Genomic DNA, 23,132 nt, shown 5'->3' on the forward strand with positions numbered 1-23,132 from the left:
GCGGAGCAGCGACAGAGGAGCAGCGCCGGTGGCAGCCCAGGAGAGTCCCGGCGCGTGTGGGTGGAGAAAAGAAGGGAGGGGGAGAGAGGGGGAATGGGCGGGGGGAATTGCATGTTCTAGCACCCGTTAATTTAACGGGCTTCAAGATACTAGTTTTCATATAATTGACAACGAAATTAAAAAGGACACAATTCCCCCCAACAACACCCCCAAACAATGCCCCAGCCTCCATTATTCTGACATGACACACATGGCCTTGCTTTGGGACATCTTACAAAGAGAAGACATGTTAGCATTTGGCTTGGGGTAACACAATGCACCATAAAATTGCCTACAACAGTTTCTTAGTTTCTGTTTTAAGAATTAGCATATTGGGGTAAAAAATATCCCAAGAGTTATTTTCAAGCAATAACTGATTAACTCCAGAATCAAAGGCAGTCTGCCTCTGAATGCCAGTTGCCGTGGATCCTTAAGAGGAGGGAGAGTGCTGCCGTGCCAATGTCCTGCTTGAAGGTTACTCATAAGCTCCTACTTGGCTGCTGTGGGAGCAGAAAACTGGACTGCCTATAGTCTGATCTTCTATTCTTATGTCAACTATAACATTTACTTGTTTTTTACTTGAGGATAAATCATGTCCTCCCTCAAAGAGTGTTGCGGTGCGACCTGGCAACCGAACCCTGTGTTGTGGGTGGGTACAATAGGATAGCCACAACACCCTATTGGTAGGTCCCTTGTTGCTGGGTTGAATCAGGCCAATGGGACGCTAGCCAAACCAATCAAGGGACCATGCACGTAACTCAGAGCTTCCTCTTTCGGTCAGTGCATCAGAACACCCGCCCACCTCTCCCTACTTTTAGGGCTTGTGCGCTTGACCTTGCTATGCCGTTGTGTGCGCTCCCATCTACATGGCTTCATTGTGGCCCTGACCCTATACAGTGGAACCTCGGTTTACGACTACCTCCGTTTATGAACGCCTCCGTTTACGAACGCCGCAGACCTGGAAGTGTTTACATCAGGGTTCCGCGGTCTGCGCAGCTCATGCATGTGCAGAAGCGATCTGCGTAGCGTGTGTGTGCACAGACGCGCTCTATCGGCGCTTCGCGCACACGCAGAAGCATGCCTTCGGCGAGCGAACGCCTCGGCAAGCGAACGCCTCCGGGGTACGGATTGCGTTCGCAAACTGAGGTACCACTGTAGAAGAATTTCAGGTGTTCCTGATTCTCTGTCCGCAAGAAACTTCTGACAAGTATAATGTTGTTGTTATTGTTTATTAAATTTGTATACTGCCGTTAGTCCAAAGATCACAGGGCAGTTCACAACAAAAAAATACAAAATGAGAACACAAAATACATAGCCCAAAAAACAAAATCAAACCAATAACCCCCCTCCCACAAACACTATTGATTGATTAATCAGCCCTTGCCCTTGCTCCTCCCTTAAGGGGCGACCCCTACTTTGCTGGCCAAAGGTGCAAAAACACTGGCTTCCTCAAGAGGAGAAGGAATTCCAGTACATATGAAGGTGGGCCAAATGAACAGCTCACCTCCTCCACTGATGGACTCTGGCTGCTGCTACCTCCAAGACTGAAGTGTTATGGTACAGACTGCTTCGCATGTACAATGCAAACTTAATTGGTCTCTTCCAAAACCAAAGCAATCCAAAACCAAGGCACACTTTCCCATAGAAAGTAATGCAAAATGGATTAATCTGTTCCAGACTTTTAAAAACAGCCCCTAAAATAGCAATTTAACATGAATTTTACTGGGTTAGGGTTAATTTTAGGACTGGGTTAGGGTTAGGGTAAGGAAAACAGGCATCCCCAAACTTTGGCCCTCCAGATGTTTTGGACTACAATTCCCATCATCCCTGACCACTGGTCCCCTTAGCGAGGGATCATGGGAGTTGTAGGCCAAAACATCTGGAGGGCCGCAGTTTGGGGATGCCTGGATTAGAATTAGGGTCAGGGTCAGGGTCAGGATGAGTGTTGTTTTGTTTTCTTGTGGTTTTGATTCATTTGCGGTTGGTTTGCTTTTTTCAATTTGTTGTGTTGCTGCTTTTTCACGAGTTGCAAGTTTGTTGGCTTTGTGGTTTTCTAGAAAGTTTCAGTTTTAATTTTGAATGCAGCCCTGCGGCCTGGTGCTAAGTCAGGGAAGGCTGGGCCGGGGCGGCAAGTGAGCAGGCAAGGGATGTCGCCACCCCCCCCCAAACACCCCAGCCTGCTCCTGCTTGCAGGCAAGTAGGACTGGGATCAGGCTGCTCCGCCAGGCAGCACAAAGCTTCCACTTCCCAGTTTAGAGAGCCTCAAGTTGTTGCTGCTTGCACGGGAACAGGAGCTGGATTGGGGCTGCTCAGCTGGGGAGGTGCAGGCTCCACCACACTTTCCATTGAGGGGTTCGCGGCTGTGCTTTCCTCAAGGGAGAAGCTTAAAGGAGCCCCTGCACCACCTGAAGGCAGCCAGGCGGAGTGAGGAAAGGCTGGGCTGGGGCAGCAAGTCAGCAGATCGCCCTGGCCCAGCCTTTCCTCACTCAGCAAGGTGTCGCTGGAGCTGGAGGATGGGATGGTTGCTGTTGTGGCAGTGATGGTGGAGGGACCCAGTGCTGGAGGGTGGCAGATGCCTGCTCGCTTGCCGCCCGGCCTGCCTTCCCTCACTTGGAAAACGGAAGTGTGGCACTCAGAACGGAAGTCATACTCAGAACAGAGCACATTTGGCTTCCGGGAAAAGTTCAAAAACTGGAGCACTCATTTCCGGCTTTGATGTGTTTGGGTTCCAAGTAGTTTGAGAACTAAGCTGTTTAAAAACCAAGCTACCACTGCACTTCTCATGGGGGCCTTTTAACACCAACAGTTTATTAACCAGAGTTGCAAAATCAAGAGCAGCTGTGGGCTTGCCCATTCTCTCTTTCCACTCTCTGGTGTGAATTCCCAACTCTCCTACCTTGTTCGCTATAACCATAGTGGCTGCGTTCTAGGCAGTGAGCTTCTGAATACAGTTGCCAAGTACGGCAAGCAATTGTTGAGTCACTTAAAAGTTGTTGTTCTATCCTGGCATGGACTTCATGGAACATGGCTCTAACTGGAGCCTGGAAACCAGATAATTCCTTAAGTGAAAGACGAGCAAACATGTCAAACTGATTGCAGGGCCACTTCTGCCTCTGTCCCGAATGCAGCCTCCTTCGGAATCCCAGCCCCCAGTGCTGGACCTCGGCAAGGGAAAGCCTAGCCTAGCATATAGTCTTTCCCCATGGCGAACACCACACCTGTAGACTTCCTCTAACTCACGGATTTGGGAGCAGGGGTGGGAGGCACAGCAGTGTTTCCTTTCCACATGTTATGTTTATTCATGGGTGAAGGGAGTTACTCCCTGCTTCTAAGAACTCAACTGTGAAACAGTGGCATGGTTTACTGCAGGTTATTAGGCAGCGTAAAACAAAGATCCACCTCATGTCTCCCAGAGAAGGACGATTTGGCACTGGACCAAATGTAACAAAAGATCAACCTTACACAATTTCTACAATTTTGCCCCTAACTTCTCAACACATCAGAGATGGTTTAACATTACATCTGCAAACCATGGGTAATATTTATTTTTCTATCTGTTTTATTTGAAAGCATTTATACACTGCTTTGTATTTCAAAAATCTCTAAGCAGTGACAAAGTTCTTATTAATTTGGGTGTGCAAATGCATTGGTTAAACCAAGAAGGAAGAGGGGTGAAGAGGGGTGTGTGTGTTGGTGTTGGCATGCACAGTTTTGAAACTTAAAATCAACTAGAAAACTGCATTCTGCTTTCTCAAATGTTAGTTGGTCAATGAGAGTTTTTGTTACTGTGGACGCTTTTCTAAAGCAAGAACTTGGTCTGCATTTCTTTTAAAAATACTGCTGGCTTTAAAAATGCAGGAAACATGTTCTGTTCCTGAAAAGAAGATGGTAGTTAGCATATAAAGTAGTATAGAATATCTTATTTGCCATGTTTAGTAGACTATGGTTTCTGCAAGCTAAGTTTTGGAGGAAGTCCAGTGCACTCTTTAAAATCTTTACAACCTCCTTTAAAGAATTAGTGTACTTAAATCATGAGCTGTGATCTAAAGGCTATGTTCCTTTTAGGTATCAATTACTTCAGAAATGTGTGGTTATCTTGGTTTGGCCAACTGCAAATGGTTTCGGTTCCACTTTGCCCTGGGCCAAAAACATGCTAAGTTGTCCAAAACAGATGATAAACATGTATTTCTGATGTCATTACGGCCCAAACAGGATATGATTGTTCTGTGGTATGGTTTCATTTATGATGAATTATACAGAAAGCAAATATTGTTTATGTTGTATTTCTTTAAAACTGTATTTTTGAAATAATTTTATATATATTTACTGTTTAAACGGAATGCTGTTTCTTTGTTTCCAGTATCATATAGTTGCATAACTGATATAAAGAAAAACACTGTGGTGATTTAAAAATATTAACAGAATGTAATCATTTTTTACTGAAAAATATCAGCTTAACCCTTTGACTATCACAAGGAGAGTATCTTTCTGTTAGCTTTCATCTTAAGATTAAGGAGATTTGCCGACACAGGGATGAGAATCACTATGGAAATAAACAGAAGGCAGATAATGAGCTGCTAACTCAACAAAAAACAAAAGTCTCTTTGTTGATTTGAAACATAGTGTTTTACTTGATGTTAAATCCCACTGATTTTAAATACTAACATTCAGTGGTATTGAGGAGAGATGTATAGCAACAAAAGCTGGCTTAGCTCCTTCACAAACTTTGTATTGTCCCAAACCTAAGATCTCAAATATCTATAATATGGGTCTCAGCTACTAACCAAAATATATTAGCAATATCATATTCCAGATACAGTACCTCTTGATTGTGGGCAAAAGACAGTACAGTTCTGACGTAACATGCTTCTGTTTAACCTTCATAGACAGAACCTAAGAAACTGATATAAGCAATTTCATGGGTTATTTTGCTACTCGAAGCCGAATCCTAGTATTGTAGAACATCCCAAACAAAGCCACATGTATTGTATCAGAAGAGCACTTTATTCTGCTTCCATCAATATAGAGCCATCACAACATCAGTGCTACTGCTATAGGGTGAGGTTACCAGACATAACTGTTTCCCGGGGACAGTCCCGAGATTTACAAATCAGTCCCCTGACAAACTCCATCTATTTAGTAGGAAGTTGAAAAGTGTCCCCGGATTCATTGAAAAAAATCTGGTAACCTTACTATAGGGTGTCTCGGAAGCAATGCTCTAATGAGGCAGAAGAAGAAGAAGACTAGAATGATATAAATGAACATCTTAATCCTTTTGTACTATGCTAAAGTGCTTAAGTAAAAGACCAAACCCATATATATATATATATATATATATATATATATATATATATATATATATATAGGAGGAAAGTATTCAGAATGTGAAAACGTTCAATAGAACAAAACTGCCCCTCCATGGCAACAAGAATGAACCAAGATGTCTGCATTGTGGCGCTTGAGGTTGCATAGGAAAAGAACGGAGAGGAAACGTTATGCTATGAAGATCTTAACTAGCACTTCCCAAAGTAGAGAGAGATTGGCACATGCACAAATTAGCCTGGGGGCCAGGAAAGCCGTACAAATTCAGATAGCATTTTGTTAAACATATGGCTAGTTTGCTAGATGGTTTTATTTCCCAGTTACAACATTCAGTTTCATCCAGTGAGGAAAATGCCATATACAGCAGCATATATTGGAATATATGAATTATATGTAAAATATATATTTTTAAACATAAACAAAGAACCATAGAGTTAGAAGGAACCCCAAGGGTCACCTAGTCCAACCCCCTGCAATGCAGGTAACTCAGCTAAAGCATCCATGACAGATGGCCCTAACCCAAATTCTCTGATAATTTTGGTTAATAGGCAAACATATATGGTATCGCATCTATCGCAAGACAAGTGAAATCCCTGCCTATTTTTACACAACAAACGGACAGCCAACAAACACAGTGGTTAACATTTGCATGTCTAATATTTATTTTATATTTAACACTGTGAAAACTCGGTGAGTGTAACACTCTGCACGTTTCTGGGAACATAAACTGCTGCTTCTAAAACAAGTGGTATGCATATCAAGCTTTTAAGATGTATCTATTTATTTGCAAAGTTACATTTGGTATTGGGATCCCAAGAAAACTGTCTCTTGGTAGAAAGCTTTAATTAGATGGTATTTACACTTTTTAGGATTATGCGAAGTGCTATTTTTGAATTGGGAACAAATCTGGGTTTGTTTGTTGATGCAACTTTCCTGCAACTTTCCGGTAACAAGTTAATTAAAATATTATTTTTTGGCCAAGTCTCCTTCCATATGGAATGCACTCCTCATTCTCTGAACACTGACCTGAGTCCATTAGTTCCTGTGCAAATGGGGGCTGTAGGTGAAGGGTCCTGCTACACATCAAGGAGCTGGGCTATGTAAACTTCCCCTTCCATGTATAGGAAAAAGGTCCAGAATTTACCTCCATTCTCTCTAGTTTTACATCATCAATCTCATCGTCTTCCAACAAGCCCAACAGCTCTCCAGTCTGATCAATGGAGATAAGAAAATCTTGAGCAATTTTCTGACGTTTATTGGTGCTGCTGCTACTACTGAGTCTGTCTGAAAGAAATTGAAGTGGGAAATAAACAATTTGATTTGATCTTGGTGTTATCATTGACGAAGTACATAATATATATGTAAAGATAACACCTAGGCACTGAAGAAATGTGAAGTTCTAAGACTCATTGTTTCTAATATGGTCTCACTCATCTTGCTTATGGCCGATTTGGTGCAATGTGGTTCACTATATCATGCTCAAAATCATAATATGGCTTACCATAATGACATGACAATCTCTTCACCCCTTTCTGGGCAGTTGCTTTCTGGCATAGATCTATGTCAAACTTACTTTGAGGTATGTCCTTCATGTAATCTACCACAATATCCCAACAACCCTCAGTTTTAAGGAGGATGCAGGAAACATACTACAGTCATACATTGGAAGTCGAATGGAATTCACTCCAGAAGTCCGTTCGACTTCCAAAACGTTTGAAAACCAAGGCGCGGCTTCCGATTGGCTGCAGGAAGCTCCTGCACTCAATTGGAAGCTGCGGAAGCTGTGTTGGACGTTTGGCTTCCAAAAGAATGCTCGCAAACTGGAACAATCACTGCCAGGTTTGCGGTGTTTGGGAGCCAAAACGTCCAAGTACTAAGGCATTCAGGGTCCAAGGTACGACTGTAAAACCACCCACACGAATCATATACCGGTAGATCTTGACTGTGAAATGGGTGTGGCATAAGTCACTTTCACCTGACAGGATGGCAGCGTGTATGGCTACTTTATTGACAAAAAATAATATTATTAGGCTGGAACCCAATACATGGGATTATGCCCAGGCATTCATAGTTCTTTGTGTGTAAGTTCCATAAAACTTGTACAAGTGTCCTTAGCGCAGTCGAGGCTCCTCTCACAGTTCATGAGTTTCAAGGGAATGTCTGCCATCTCCAGCAGCAACCTCTCCTGTGGCTCTCCTTTTCCACATCTCGCTACTCCTCCACCACCATCGCTCTACTGCTGTCCTTCCTCATGCTTACCTGCATCAGGCCTGGTCTCCTTCCTTCTGCACTACCTGTCTTCCAACATCCCCCCTTTTTTTAAAGGAGGTTCCTGAGTTCCAGTCAGGCTGAGATTCACATTTATCTCTAATCTCAGATAAAGTGTTGCTGATTATGGTTACTTTGTGGTGAAAGAAGTGCATTCCACACATTCCCAGAAACACCTTAGCTATTTTCACATTTTCAAAACATAGTATTTAAGCAAGAAGATGAGTAATGCTGCTTCTGCCAAAACACAACTATTTATGGGACAGAAAGTCTCTCTAGCTTTACCTCAGACAACCACAGACATTGTCTGGCCTTGGTCAAATCTCTTTCTGTCAGCCTCAGCCTCTAAGTCTGAACATGGGAATTATAAGTAACATGCATGCTGTCTGTAAAGATTTTCTGCCATGGCCTGATTATCTAGCCGCAAACAAGTCATTTCTCTCATCCCTGTTTGAGGGGGGTGGAGAGGGGGGTGAGACAAGTGTGAAGAGCTGAGTTGTGTTTCTAGCATCACCACTTGGGGGGGGGGGGGGAGACACCAGCTGCCACTGCCCATAGAGAAGGGAGAGGAGAAAGTTTTTTCAGTACACTGCTGGTGTACAATTTAAAACACCTCCAAGCTATATATCAGAATTAAGTGATTTTAGATTATGGTTGCTTCATAAAAAATGTCAGATTCTTTGATAATAAATTAACAAAATGCCTATTCAAATTAATTTTGAAGCCAACCACCTTCCCCCTTCCACTTAGAGGCTACCACACGTAAATTACACATGCTGAAATCAATTAAGCCTTTTAATCAGCACCAATTCCTTAGCTCAACACAGCTCTTGACGTTAAACAGATCTACTTATCATTTGGTTGCTGGACTGCCATACTGCACTTTTATAAGTAATTTGAAAGGAAAAACACAAGGTTAAATGGAGTTCCCAAGTAAGTAAATATTTTTCGATGTCTAAAGTTATCTGCATGAGGAATATATTTTCCATTTGGTATATACAGTTTGTATGCTGAATACTCCCCAAAGAAATGCATTTATTTATTTATTTAAGATTTCTTGGTTTACAAAAGTATGTGCAATGTCTCTTTTTCAAGTTGCATTTTCTGCAGATCAGTTTCATTTGTTGAGACATTAGTGCTACGTTAGGAAGAAAAGGGGGGGAAGAAGTGGAGGGGGGAATGGTGAGTGGGTTGGGGTGGGTGGCAAGGCAATGCTTCTATTCTACATAGTGTATGTGTGGGGTTTTGTGTCAGCGTCACTTGTGTGGGTTCTCTTTACTGTTTACTATTTGCTTGTATTCCTTTGGTGGTGAGAGAGGTTGGGGTTGGCCTAGCGTGTGCTGTTGGCAGGGTTCTTGTTGTTGTCTTGTTGGGCTCTGTATGTGATAAAGGGGAGCCATACCAGGGTGAAGGCGTCTTCGTCTATTTCTCCCCATGTCAGTTTCAGTTTGTTGGTTAGTTTTTTCTAATAAGGCTATTTTCCATACTATTTGATACCATTGGTCTATGCTTACTCCTGACAGGTCTCTCCAGAGTCTGGCTATGTTTCTGGCTACTGCGAGTAAGTAGGTTATGAGCTCTTTGTGTTGTGAGTGGGCATTATTGTCTTGGAAGATGTTTAGTAGGGCGTTCTGGGGTGACTTCTTATACTTGCTTAGTTATTTTGCATATTTCTTGTATGATTGATGTCCAGAAGAGTTGGATTTTAGGACATTCCCACCACATGTAGTGGTATGTGCCTGTGGAGGTGCATCCTCTCCAGCACTTTGGTGAGGTTCCTGGGTGTATTAGCGTTAGTTCCTGTGTTGTTAGGTACCACCTGTGAGTTTCAGGTTGAGTTCTTTTCTTTTCACTGATAAGGATTTAAAGGGAGGTTTAGGCCAGAAATACAATTTATCTACAAGTTTACCTACCTTCAAGAAGATCATCTTCTTCAATGCCTTTGACAACTTTAGATTTGTAGTCTCGGAAAAACATATATTTAAGTAGCCTTCTAAGCTTTTTCTAGGGAGAGAGAAAATAAGAGTGCTAATTACAATGGATACAAACACCGCCTGCCAGAGAAAGAAACATAGCTCCAACGGAAAAGGCGTCATTAGGCTGCCAGTGCAGAAGTCTGTTGGCTTCAGCGTTCCTTGGTGTACAGGTACTTCAAAAGTGGAAGATTTAGAGAATAGTGTGGTTTTGAAAGGAAAATTACATGTAATCTTTAGTTTATAAAAATTTTTTTACATGGACCAATCAGTTCATTGACAAACTATATGTGACGATGATCGTGTCATTAAAAAGCACACTGTGGTCATTCATTTAACAGTAGGCATGGGGAGGGATTTTCATTGGGACTGTAGCACATGGGAGAAGGCTTAACCCTTCATTCTCCAGCCACATTCCATATTAAAATGGCAATCTGTGTGTGCGTCAACAGGGTTCTCCAGAAAGCTCAAACTCCCACCACCACCATGTGCTGCTATATTGATTTAAATCAGGGCCTCTACTTCTACTAGCACATTTGTAAATTAACTGACATACTCCCAAATTTGCTTTCCTGTGCTGCTTGCCCCAGGTCTTACTCAAGGTACCAAGCAATTGTGTCTCATAACTTTGATTAAAATAAGCTCCAGAATAGCATAAATGAACACATCTGAGCATGTTTTATGGACTGGAGATATAATCTTTCAACTGGGATGGCTCAGTTGGTAGAGTTTAAGGCTCTTAATCTCAGGGTCATGGGTTCCAACCCCATGTTGGGCAAAAGATTCATGCATTACAGGGGGTTGGAGTAGATGACCCTTGTGGTTCCTTCCAAAGCTAACATTCTCCGATTCTCTGATCTGTTTTGCATGCTTAAAGCAAGATCTGGATTATTTAGGAACTATGAATGGGAAACTATTTATGTCAAGAACCTGAGGAATCTAGGATCCTTTAAACTCTTGGCAGATCAGAAAGGACTAACTGGGCTATGCAGCTAGGTGCTTTCCCGCAAAGAAATAATTTATCTTGATGGAATTACATTTCATTTGTACAATCTGAAACAAATATACAATATGAAGTGAGATGCAGAATAATTAGTTATAATAAAATTCTGTCTATAAATACTTTATTTAACACATGGTAGCCATATCTTTTAACAGAATTTTTTCCAACAATTATTTGAATAATTGCATTTAATAATTGTACCTTATCTTTGCGCATCAAAAAAATAAGATCTTCTGCAGAGATTACTCTTGCTCCTCTCATTTGAGAAACTTCAGAGGCTTGTTGTAACTGTAAACAAACAGGCAGGGCGAGAAGAGTGATAACAGCACTAGCTTACTGAAATTCATTAGATGTAAAACATAGCCGTATAGAAAAATTATGGCTTGGGAAGACCTCAAAATTCCAGCCCAAAGCATGATTCCTCAGTAACAAAAGAAAACACCAGCAAAATTACAAACTCCTTCATTATCTGTTTGGGATTTTCTGATTTGCCAGCTGCTATTGCAACATTTCATTTTGGGTCTTTACCTTGAGGAAAATTCATGGTATCCTACACGCAATCATAGTGTGTGAAACATCCTGTAACACTGAAGGGAACAAGCTAGCTTTTGCATCAATAGAGGGGGGGGGAATGTAATGCTTATAGAATACCCACAAATACAGCACTGTAACCCAATGCTAACTTTCCTCTCCGCCCTTCACACACATTTTTAAAAAATTCAAAGGATACCCTCTTTGAGTGCTGATGATAAGAACCCCTCCATTGTGTCTCAAGAGACAGTGGAGTGCTTTTCTGGGGGTTACGTCAAAACCACTGTGTTAGCAGCACCAGTGAACTCCCCAAGGCTCAAGCTTGGGCAGTGTGTATGGAGGTACTGGGCTGCTTGGACTTGGCCATTTGCCACCAGCTTGGCTGCAGGAGTTGACACATCTAAAACACTTCTATATGCCAAGAGTAAGTTTGTAAGGTTCAATCCTGCTTCTATTTGTCCAGGCAATGCTCATTCCCCAATGACTTCTTTCCTGTAAGGACTCTCTCTCTCTCTCTCTCTCTCTCTCTCTCTCTCTCTCTCTCTCTCTCTGTGTGTGTGTGTGTGTGTGTGGATTTAGGAAGATGAAAGATGCAAAATGAACAATGGGTGCTGGTGCAGACAAGCCTAAGCTATGTTAAAATTTACTTTCACATCTGTAAGATGAAACAATAAATAGAAATAATTTCTCTCTCTCTCTCTCATATATATATATATTCTTACTCACCTTTCACAAAATGCACCTGAAAACAATTTGAAGAAACTCTAACCTTCATATGCCAATGGTTTTACTCTAGTAGTAGCTGAATAAGTGTATTATTAATCTAAGATCTCATGCTGGTATGACTTGAAATAGGCCTATTCAGAAGTTTAAAAGATCAACAAAAACAGTAGCTGTTTCTAATATGTAAGTGGGGTGGAGGCAAGCTTTCAGTTTGGGCAGGTTTTCAGCAGGAAAAAGATTCAGTCAATAAATCATAATACTGGGCTGCATTATTTTTCCCAAGTCTAATCACATGCACACAAAATGTGGACTGTATCTGGTATGCACAACACAAAACATACTGCACATAAAAAAATTCACATTATTTCCTTTGAAATGCTCAGGAGGGCCTTTGCAGCTACAAAGACAAGAGAACTTTCAGGAATTCAGAAGTCACAGTAACATAATCTTCCTTGAAACTGAACTGGAAAGTATAAGAATGTGAAAAATGATAGTTCTCTTTCTTTGGCACAGAAAAGTGGCTTCTTATTCTGATTAGTTTAAGGATACACAAGGTACTTAAATTTCCAGCATAAAGTATAGAAAAGCTGGGTAAAATTATAATACAAAGAACAGGATGAATGCCTCATTGGTGTAATTTGGATGAACCCAGAGGACTTACATCCAGCATGCATTTACTCAATAAGCGCTTAGGAAATTGATGTTAGTATGCTGATAATACGACACATATTTTTCAAATTTCGCACAGATCTACAGAAGCCTTCAAACTAAACAGATAATATAAAGCTCTGTTGGATAGAAAGTAACAAAAATTTAATATACTGCGGCCACAACACAATACACAGTAGGGTGTGCTTATGCCCACTATTTTAGTACACCTGTGTGTATTTGTGGCCACAGGGTGCCAAGCAACACAACTGTGATTTAGCCACTTAATTCCATTAGACAAGGGCTGCAGGCAGACCTACATGCATTCAATGTTCATGTGTAAAATCCAGCTTCCTACAGACGCACACACAGATGGAGAAGGGGCTTCTCAGTGTGTGTGATATCAGGGTGGGGCCATTTGGTGGCCTACATGGGAACTAGAATGCTTGAAAACATGAATTAAAGGGGCCTAATTATAGTGAAAGTGAAATTATTGGTGAAAACAGTGCGTCAGAGTAGTTAGAAAATGGAATTCCTGTGTTTTGGGGCCCATGGGTCAATTTGGAAACAGCTGGTTAATACCATGGCCAACTAGATGCATGTGGGAAACCAGCAAGCAGGTTTCCGACCTCCTATTTCCCACCACCTGGGAAACCTGTGGCCCTCCAGATGTTCTTCAGTTCCCATCAGCCCCAATGGTCAGGGATGATGGGAGTTGTAGCCCAACATCTGGTAGATCCAGACCAGCTCAGAGGTCCAGAGTGGCCCACGCAACTTCCAATTTATGAGGCCCCTTGCCATAATAAAATAATTGCCAACATATGCAGTATCTATATCAGCTAACAAATAAATTGTGTATTTTAACAATCACACTTCTTAATTGCTTACTGTTGCAGCCCTAGTCTGAGAGATTGGACCAAAATGTGCAGAATGCTCATAAAAAGAAGAATTTGTGAAACATCAAATTCCAAAGCCACCCCCTCCCCCAACTGGTCATGGGGTGCGACACAGATCCCCCAGCCTTGACTTAGAACAAGGAGAAATAGTAACATTTACATTGCGAAAGGATGGTGAAAAAAAACAAAGGAACTTGCTGAACGGTGTTTCCTCTTTACTGCAACTGCAAAAAATACGTAATGAAATCTATTATGCAATTACACTGGATCAAACAACAGGAAAGGAAAGGGATACTGAAGCCAAAGCAACCCCATAAGAATAAATTATTGCACTACTTTTTCGTTCAGGTTCTAACATATGAAATAAAATTGTCCAAGCAACTTAAGATCAAACTATCAAGAAGCTAGTTGAGATGTCTTTTTCATACAACTTTCATTTTAGAAGTTCATCAAGCTAATTCCCAAGAGTGAAATATAAGACACATCACTACCTTGAGGCCCTTCATTATTTTAAGACAGAACCACAAAAATGATCCTGTGCCTCAGTGTTGTTACACAGGAGCGTTTGAATTCATTTTTCCTGTTCAACTTCTACCGAGAAGTCTGTGTGTTATTAGCCTATGAAACCTAGTCCCATCGCAACATGTGGATGTCTGCAGAGGAGCCCCAGCCTGGGAGCAACTTCTTTTGCCCATGCATGGACTCGCGTGTGATCTGTAGCCCCAGGCAGGCAACTGTGTGTCCTCTTGCATGTGCTGTGGCTTATATGTTGGAGTTCCTTGGCAGAGGTTTCCTTGTCAGAACTAAGCCTGAGGAAACAGTGCTAGAGGCAGCGCTAGTACTTCAGCCCCACTCCAGTCTCACCACAAGAGCGCACTACATGTGAATTAACGCAATTAACACAATTTAATGAGCTCTTGATGGGCCACCATACATGTGGGTTTCCCTTGCCAGGATGGGAGGGATTGTACAGTAAGTTTTTCACATCTGCCTTTCACCAAAAATAGGATTGGCTTAACAGTATTGTAATGGTCAGTCTCAGCAATCATGGAAGTTACAGCTGAACAACAACTAGAAGGCCTCAGGTTCCCCATCTCTGCCCTAAAATCTCCTCCTTGGCTTGAAGAGGGGGATGCGCTATTTTGTGCCTCTAGCTTTTACAAGGAAGCAGAAGTTTTTCAGGAAATGCTAGCATCTCCAATTGAAGTAATAACCTGCTCGGGTGTAATGTGTTCTAATTTGCTTAAGAACATTACCTGGTGTGTTAAAATCAGCACTTTGGAAAATGGGCTACCTTTGATGATATATTATATCCTTATTTTGGCCTGGCATGAGACAGCATGACCACAATGAAATAATAGGGTGGGCTCTTGGTCAACAGGCTTCCCCAAAACATTCACTCTCTTCAGGGACTTCTAAAGGGTACACTTGTGAAGAAGTATAAAGGAGTGATCAGTAAAATCATGCTGCCTATAATGGAGCAGGTGGACTGAAGGTAAGGTATTGTACCTTGATCAGGATTTTTAAAATAAATGAATAAGAAGTCTTTGTCTTTGCCACTCCCAGAACAGAACATGACCAAATACAGTGGAACCTCGGGTTGCGGGCGCAATCCATGACAGAGGCACGTCTGCAACCCGCAGCGTTTGTAACCTGCAGTGCCACGTCTGCGCATGACGCAATTTGGCACTTCTGCACATGTGCGAGCAGCGAAACCCGGAAGTAACCCTTTCTGGTACTTCCAGGTTTCCTGCGGTCTGCAATCTGAAAACGCATAACCCGAAGCGTTTGTAACCCGAGGCACCACCATTCGTTCCTTTTGTCCACTTTTCTTCTCTCTCTTTCCCTCTGCTCTTTGGTTTTTTTCTCTCCTTAGGTCTTTCTTTTTCTTTTCTCTTCTCCATTCTGCCTTGTTCTTTTTATATTAAATAGCTGTTTTATTTCAGTATATTATAAAAATATACTTTATTAATTTATTTAATCAATAAAAAATTAATTATAAGAGGGAAAAAGATGTTTGGTAGGTGAGAGCAATATTTCTCAAACTATGAGTGAGGGATCCCTAGCAGGCCTCAGCACTGCAGGCTCCTTGAAGGTCCTACTGTAGCTTTTGATTGAACAGACCCCATCAGCAACAGCTCCAAATGGAGTAGTAGTAAGTAGTAGTAGTAGTAGTAGACAACAACAACAACAACAACAACAGAGAAGAAAGCTGTTATGGGAAGAGGAAGTGAATGTAGAAGGAGCAGGAAGGTTGGATGGAAAAAAATAGCAGTTGGGGGGATGGGCATGGGAATGCAACTTCAGTGTGAAATGAAAGGAGGAGGAGAAATAATAGGAGATGAGGGAAAATACTTTGAGAAGCACATAAGGGAAATCAGCAAATTCTGCCTAAAACGTCCTGGTGCCTCCAGAGCCAACATCTGTATGTAGATTAATTTTTGAAGAGGAATTATATATCAACAGACAATGATGTCAGTAGATGCCAGCTGCTAGGGAGGTGTTTGAGTGAGTTCCGGCACCTCTTTTTCTAGAAAAATAGCATTGCATGTCATTCTGGTGAGAGAATGCAACACTCCTTCTTGTTCTCTTAGGATTTCTACTGAGACATGGAAAAAAAAACAAGGCAGTGTTGAGGGGAATGGACATAGCTGTCAAGTTCTCCCTTTTTTTTAAGGGAAATTCCCTTATGCTGAATAGGCTTCCTCGCGAGAAAAGGGAAAACTTGACAGCTATGGAAATGGAACAGCAAAAGCAAAACTGTGCAATTGCATCTTGGAAGCTCTTGGGGCTGAGGTGCCTTTGGCAGTATTTTGAGCCTTTGAGTTGTATCCATGAAAATGATGCCTGATGTGGAAAAAGCTTCTCTCTCTCATATGATAACACAGGGTCATCCAACTATAGAATTCACCACAAGATGTAGTAGTAGTTGTCTTTTAGGGTTATATTATGTAAACTGCCCTGAGGTTTTTATAAAGAGTGATAAACAAATGAAACACGGGTAGCCACCAACTTCAATGGCTTTCAAATAGGACTGGACAATTTCATAGAGAAGAAAGCAGTCAATGGCTCCCAGTCACCAGAGGCAACGGCACCTCTGAATATGCATTGCTGGTAGTCGTATGCGGCTGTATGCCTCTGAAGGCCTGCGCTGACCATGCTCTTGGGCTCTTGCTCTGCTTGTGGGAAGAGAGAGCTGGCTGCCCCTGGGAGAACAGAAGGCTGGACTTGGCAGGATTGTGGTCTGATCCAGCAGGACTCTTCTTACACAAAGGGCAAGATTAGACAGGGCTAGCACGACTGCAACACATCATCTGCCAGGAGTCATAAGCCTTTGTACTGAAATGAACATCAAGTCTTGTAAATCTCAACATGTCTTGGCACAACATGTCTTGTTAACTCTCGGGTGATAGAACAGCACATTGCCTTATGAACACGTGCAAGAGATACAGTATCTGTCTGGGAAGGACCACCTGCTGATTGGTGAAATAAAAAAGCCTTACTGTTCCAGTGTTTGGACATTTGCTTTTGTACCATTGCATGAATGCTCAAATTGTGTGCACATACCAGGCCTTTTATTTTAAATTAGTTGGTACAGCAGAACATGCTGGGAGAAAAACCCAGCAAGATGAGATAGAACTGGCTGGAGATAAAGCTGAAGTGTTCCTATTAAAGATGAGAAATGCCCTCGGCTATTTGCTTGGGGTGGTCTTTATGAGCAAGACTTGACTTTCCTGAGATAAAGTTTACAACAAACAGCAAGGTTAATCGTTCTCAAAGCATTTTCAGAATTTCCAATATTTACCTCAGAGAACCATATTTGTCACTTTCTGTTCCAACAGACACATTTGAGCAATGAGACAGTCTTTTTGTGGGCTTTGATTTATACTACTTACTGTTTTCAAACTGAAATGGGAAATCTTGAATGTTTACTATCATGAAATAACATTAGCACTGCATAAATAGGTGTCCTAGAGTATACATTTAAGTCAGTGTGACAACAAAGTCTCCTATGGATAATTCTAAAAGAGTGGCAAAAGCTGTAATGGGATGCAATCTCAAAAATGACAGAATGATCTCGATACGAATCCAAGGCAGACCTTTTAACATCACAGTAATCCAAGTTTATGCACCAACTACCGATGCTGAAGAAAGTGAAATTGACCAATTCTATGAAGACTTACAACACCTTCTAGAAATGACACCAAAGAAGGATGTTCTTCTCATTACAGGGGATTGGAATGCTAAAGTAGGGAATCAAGAGATAAAAGGAACAACTGGCAAGTTTGGCCTTGGAGTTCAAAATGAAGCAGGGCAAAGGCTAATAGAGTTCTGTCAAGAGAACAAGCTGGTCATCACAAACACTCTTTTCCAACACCACAAGAGACGACTCTACACATGGATATCACCAAATGGGCAGCATCGAAATCAGATTGATTATATTCTCTGCAGCCAAAGATGGAGAAGCTCTATACAGTCAGCAAAAACAAGACCTGGAGCTGACTGTAACTCAGATCATCAGCTTCTTATAGCAAAATTCCAGCTTAAACTGAAGAAAGTAGGAAAAACCACTGGGCCAGTAAGATACAATCTAAATCAAATCCCTTATGAATACACAGTGGAAGTGAGGAACAGGTTTAAGGATTTAGATTTGGTGGACAGAATGCCTGAAGAACTATGGATGGAGGCTCGTAACATTATACAGGAGGCAGCAACGAAAACCATCCCAAGGAAAAGGAAATGCAAGGAGGCATGCAAAATGTAAGGGAGATAGGGAAAGATACAGGAAACTGAATGCAGATTTCCAAAAAATAGCAAGGAGAGACAAGAGGGTCTTCTTAAATGAGCAATGCAAAGAAATAGAGGAAAACAATAGAATGGGGAAAACCAGAGATCTGTTCAAGAAAATTGGAGATATGAAAGGAACATTTCGTACAAAGATTACCATAATAAAGGACAAAAGTGGTAAGGACCTAACAGAAGCAGAAGACATCAAGAAGAGGTGGCAAGAATACACAGAGGAATTATACCAGAAAGACATGGAGGTTTCGTACACCCCAGGTAGTGTGGTTGCTGACCTTGAGCCAGACATCTTGGAGAGTGAAGTCAAATGGGCCTTAGAAAGCACTGCTAATAACAAGGCCAGTGGAAGTGATGATATTCCAGCTGAACTATTTAAAATTTTAAAAGATGATGCTGTTAAGGTGCTACACCTAATATGCCAGCAAGTTTGGAAAACTCAGCAATGGCCAGAGGATTGGAGAAGATCAGTCTACATCCCAATTCCAAAGAAGGGCAGTGCCAAAGAATGCTCCAACTACCGCACAATTGCGCTCATTTCACACGCTAGCAAGGTTATGCTTAAAATTCTACAAGGCAGGCTTAGGCAGTATGTGGATTTCGAAGGGGCAGAGGAACCAGAGACCAAATAGCAAACATGCGCTGGATTATGGAGAAAGCTAGAGAGTTCCAGAAAAATGTCTACTTCTGCTTCATTGATTATGCAAAAGCCTTTGACTGTGTCGACCACAGCAAACTATGGCAAGTTCTTAAAAGAATGGGAGTGCCTGATCACCTCATCTGTCTCCTGAGAAATCTCTATGTGGGACAAGAAGCTACAGTTAGAACTGGATATGGAACAACTGATTGGTTCAAAATTGGGAAAGGAGTACGACAAGGGTGTATATTGTCTCCCTGCTTATTTAACTTATATGCAGAATTCATCATGCGAAAGGCCGGACTAGATGAATCCCAAGCCGGAATTAAGATTACCGGAAGAAATATCAACAACCTCAGATATGCAGATGACACAACCTTGATGGCAGAAAGTGAGGAGGAATTAAAGAACCTTTTAATGAGGGTGAAAGAGGAGAGCGCAAAATATGGTCTGAAGCTCAACATCAAAAAAACCAAGATCATGGCCACTGGTCCCATCACCTCCTGGCAAATAGAAGGGGAAGAAATGGAGGCAGTGAGAGATTTTACTTTCTTGGGCTCCTTGATCACTGCAGATGGTGACAGCAGTCCCGAAATTAAAAGACACCTGCTTCTTGGGAGAAAAGCAATGACAAACCTAGACAGCATCTTAAAAAGCAGAGACATCACCTTGCCGACAAAGGTCCGTATAGTTAAAGCTATGGTTTTCCCAGTAGTGATGTATGGAAGTGAGAGCTGGACCATAAAGAAGGCTGATCGCCGAAGAATTGATGCTTTTGAATTGTGGTGCTGGAGGAGACTCTTGAGAGTCCCATGGACTGCAAGAAGATCAAACCTATCAATTCTGAAGGAAATCAGCCCTGAGTGCTCACTGGAAGGACAGATCGTGAAGCTGAGGCTCCAATACTTTGGCCACCTCATGAGAAGAGAAGAATCCTTGGAAAAGACCTTGATGTTGGGAAAGATGGAGGGCACTAGGAGAAGGGGACGACAGAGGACGAGATGGTTGGACAGTGTTCTCGAAGCTACGAACATGAGTTTGACCAAACTGCGGGAGGCGGTGCAAGACAGGAGTGCCTGGCGTGCTATGGTCCATGGGGTCACGAAGAGTCGGACACGACTAAACGACTAAACAACAACAACATGGATAATTCTATACTTGCTCAATTAACATCAAATGGAGGAATCATATACAGGCACACATTTTAGTCCCTTCCATTTCGATTCCCCTCCATCTGTTCCAACTACCTGATCCCACCTCTTGAAACATTCACTCTAACCCCCACAGTGAGACAGAAGAAAAAGCATGAGGGGAGAGAGGGGGGTAGACAGAAGAGGAACAGGACAAACGAGTGATTTGGTAGTGGGGAAAGTGCATCCTTCCCTTTGAAAAATCAGCAGAGCAAAGGGATTCAGCTCAGAAGCAGATCACACCTGCTTTTAATAAAAATAAAAATAATTTATTATTTATACCCCGCCCATCTGGCTGGCTTTTCCCAGCCACTCTGGGCGGCTTCCAACAGAAAAATAAAACACAGTGATCTATTAAACATTAAAAGCCTCCCTAAACAGGGCTGCCTTCAGATGTCTTCTAAAATTATGGTAGTTGTTTTTCTCTTTGACATCTGATGGGAGGGTGTTCCACAGGGCGGGCGCCACTACCGAAAAGGCCCTCTGTCTAGTTCACTGCAACTTGGCTTCTCGCAACGAGGGAACCACCAGAAGGCCCTCAGTGCTGGACCTCAGTGTCCGGGCAGAACGATGGAGGTGGAGACGCTCCTTCAGGTATACTGGGCCGAGGCCATTTAGGGCTTTAAAGGTCAGCACCAACACTTTGAACTGTGCTCTGAAACGTACTGGGAGCCAATGTAGATCTTTCAAGACCGGTGTTATGTGGTCTCGGCGGCCGCTCCCAGTCACCAGTCTAGCTGCCGCATTCTGGATTAGTTGTAGTTTACGAGTCACCTTCAAAGGTAGCCCCACGTAGAGCGCATTGCAGTAGTCCAAGCGAGAGATAACTAGAGCATGCACCACTCTGGCGAGACAGTCTGCAGGCAGGTAGGGTCTCAGCTTGCGTACCAGATGGAGCTGATAGACAGCTGTCCTGGACACAGAATTGACCTGCGCCTCCATGGACAGTTGTGAGTCCAGAATGACTCTCAGGCTGCGCATCTGGTCCCTCAGGGGCACAGTTACGCTATTCAGGAACAGGGAGTCCTCCACACCTGCTCGCCTCCTGCCCCCCCACAAACAGTACTTCTGTCTTGTCAGGATTCAACCTCAATCTCTTTTTGGTAGATGCCCACATTCTTCACATTTCCAGTGATAAATAATGCCAGATAGCAGGGCTGGGAAAACTCTTGGAGAGCTGTTGCTGGTCAGAGTAGACAATACTGGACAAAGTGAGAATAAAGTAGTTTAATATGTTCATATATAATGTCTTAATCACGCTAAAAATTATAGTTGGCGAATGGAGGTGTACTAAAAGCCTCTAAATGAACCATAAACAAATATTTAAACAGGAATTGCTCTAATTATATGACAGTTCCCTATAATATTTCCTACAATATTTCTCACACTACATTTTAGTCAATAACACTGTACATTTCTCTGGCAAGTCTTCATTGCTGAATTTAATAAACGCTGCATGTAAACTTTTTAATATGCTTTTATTATAATGTTTACATTTTAGTCTGCACCTAAAAATGTGCTTATTGCAGCACACTGCATGAATAAATGGACAATTATTTCTCAGAAGCATGTAAAAATATGTAGTGATGTCAGCAGTATTAAATTCTAGCGCCAAGTTAGGAAACAGCTACATTTAGTTCAACTTTTAAAAAATCAATATTATACTAATTTTAATAAGAGGGGAAAGATTTACTTTTAGTTCAGACATGCAGTCATGTGCAAGGTAACTCAATACCCACTGTAAAAAAGAGGAACTATGAAAATGTTTCACAGCTGGTTTTCATCAGCTTCCTTTGTTTAACATTAGAAACTAACCTCCAGAAGACATATACAAGCTGCACATCCTACAGGTAATAGCATCCAGATGGGATGCTCTTATTGAACATCATGCTCAATATCATAAAGAATATACTGTGAAACAAGCACCTTGGCGTAGGCCTTGAAGTTGACTTACTCCTGGTAACGCTGCAGCTCTTTTCTTCACATATACAGAAAGTATGCTGAGCTCCTCACATGTAGAGCAAAGGGGCATTTGACTCACACCACGTCCAAGCAGTTTTTCTGCAGTGGCACCTTGTAACTTCCCAATGATGTCCTTATTTCTCTAGTGCCAATATTTGTGTCCCCCCCCCCTACCCACAAGCCAAAGTGCTGTTGATGCACATTTCAGCATGTTGCCTTGCTCCTTTTCTGGATCCATTCCCAGCTGAGCTTTAAACATACCTTTGCTCCTGATGGTGGATTATCTTCATCTGAAGAATGATAGGAGAAATGTGATCCTGTTAGGCATTGCTAGGCAGCTCACCAGTTTCTGACACTCTGGGCAACTCAATTCTTCTGCCTCATAGGGGCTCAGGTCTGACCTTACCAGGTGATCCAAGTGCCCTCTATTGCCAACTGTCCTGTGGGATTCCTCATAGCTCCATCTTTCACCTTGTATTATTTAAGACCTATTAAACCTAAATGGAGGAGAGGCCGTTGCCTTCCTCATGTTGGAGAAGGAAGATCTGAAGCAGGGAGCCTCCTCCTCACATATATATATAGGTTCCTTGTGCGGTTTGGAAGCCTGGCCACAAATGATTATATATCACACAGGGAGCCTACACGTGGAGACCAGACTTCTTACTTTAATCTAATCTGTCCGTCTCAAATGTATGAACTGCAGGGGGACTGGGGGACAGAGATGCAGCAGAGGTGGCATCCTGCAAGCATTGTCGCGCCTCCCCCCTCACACAAACATAGTTGCATGGGGATGAAAATGCTCAAGTAGGAATCTGTTTCTTCATCCTGATACCCCAGATGCAATGGTCCCGGCTGTGTGGCAGTGCCTAGAAATTATGACAGGGTGCATAACTACTAACTTAAGTCCATTTATTTCAGTGGGTCTACTCTGTTTACAACTTAGTCAGATATTACCTAGAACTGTGAGAAAAAGACCAACACTTGAGAATAGATTAATAAAAGCAGGCAATGAAGAATATAAACAAAGTTAATTTGCAGCTTGGAAATTTGGAGATTCTGATTATGAGTTTTTATTACACTGGTCATCTGGAGGAAGGTGGGGGCTGTTGGGAATAAGAATTTAGCAGGGAATCTCAGGAA

General features: G+C 42.2%; 1 protein-coding gene across 4 annotated transcripts in view; it reads right to left on the reverse strand.

The window, feature by feature from the left end:
- Nucleotides 1-23,132, reverse strand: part of SUPT3H (SPT3 homolog, SAGA and STAGA complex component) — a 267,603-nt gene that overhangs the window by 65,417 nt on the left and 179,054 nt on the right. For all 4 annotated transcript variants that reach the window (XM_035110313.2, XM_060272337.1, XM_035110311.2 and 1 more), the window contains exons 4-6: nucleotides 10,807-10,893; nucleotides 9,543-9,633; nucleotides 6,506-6,645 (exon numbers count right to left, since the gene is read on the reverse strand). In XM_035110313.2, coding sequence (XP_034966204.2) covers nucleotides 6,506-6,645; nucleotides 9,543-9,633; nucleotides 10,807-10,893 — 318 coding nt within the window. The remainder of the gene's footprint in view (nucleotides 1-6,505; nucleotides 6,646-9,542; nucleotides 9,634-10,806; nucleotides 10,894-23,132) is intronic.

The sequence above is a fragment of the Zootoca vivipara genome, chromosome 3 (assembly GCF_963506605.1).
Source record: "Zootoca vivipara chromosome 3, rZooViv1.1, whole genome shotgun sequence".
In the NCBI taxonomy this organism is placed as follows: Eukaryota; Metazoa; Chordata; class Lepidosauria; order Squamata; family Lacertidae; genus Zootoca; species Zootoca vivipara.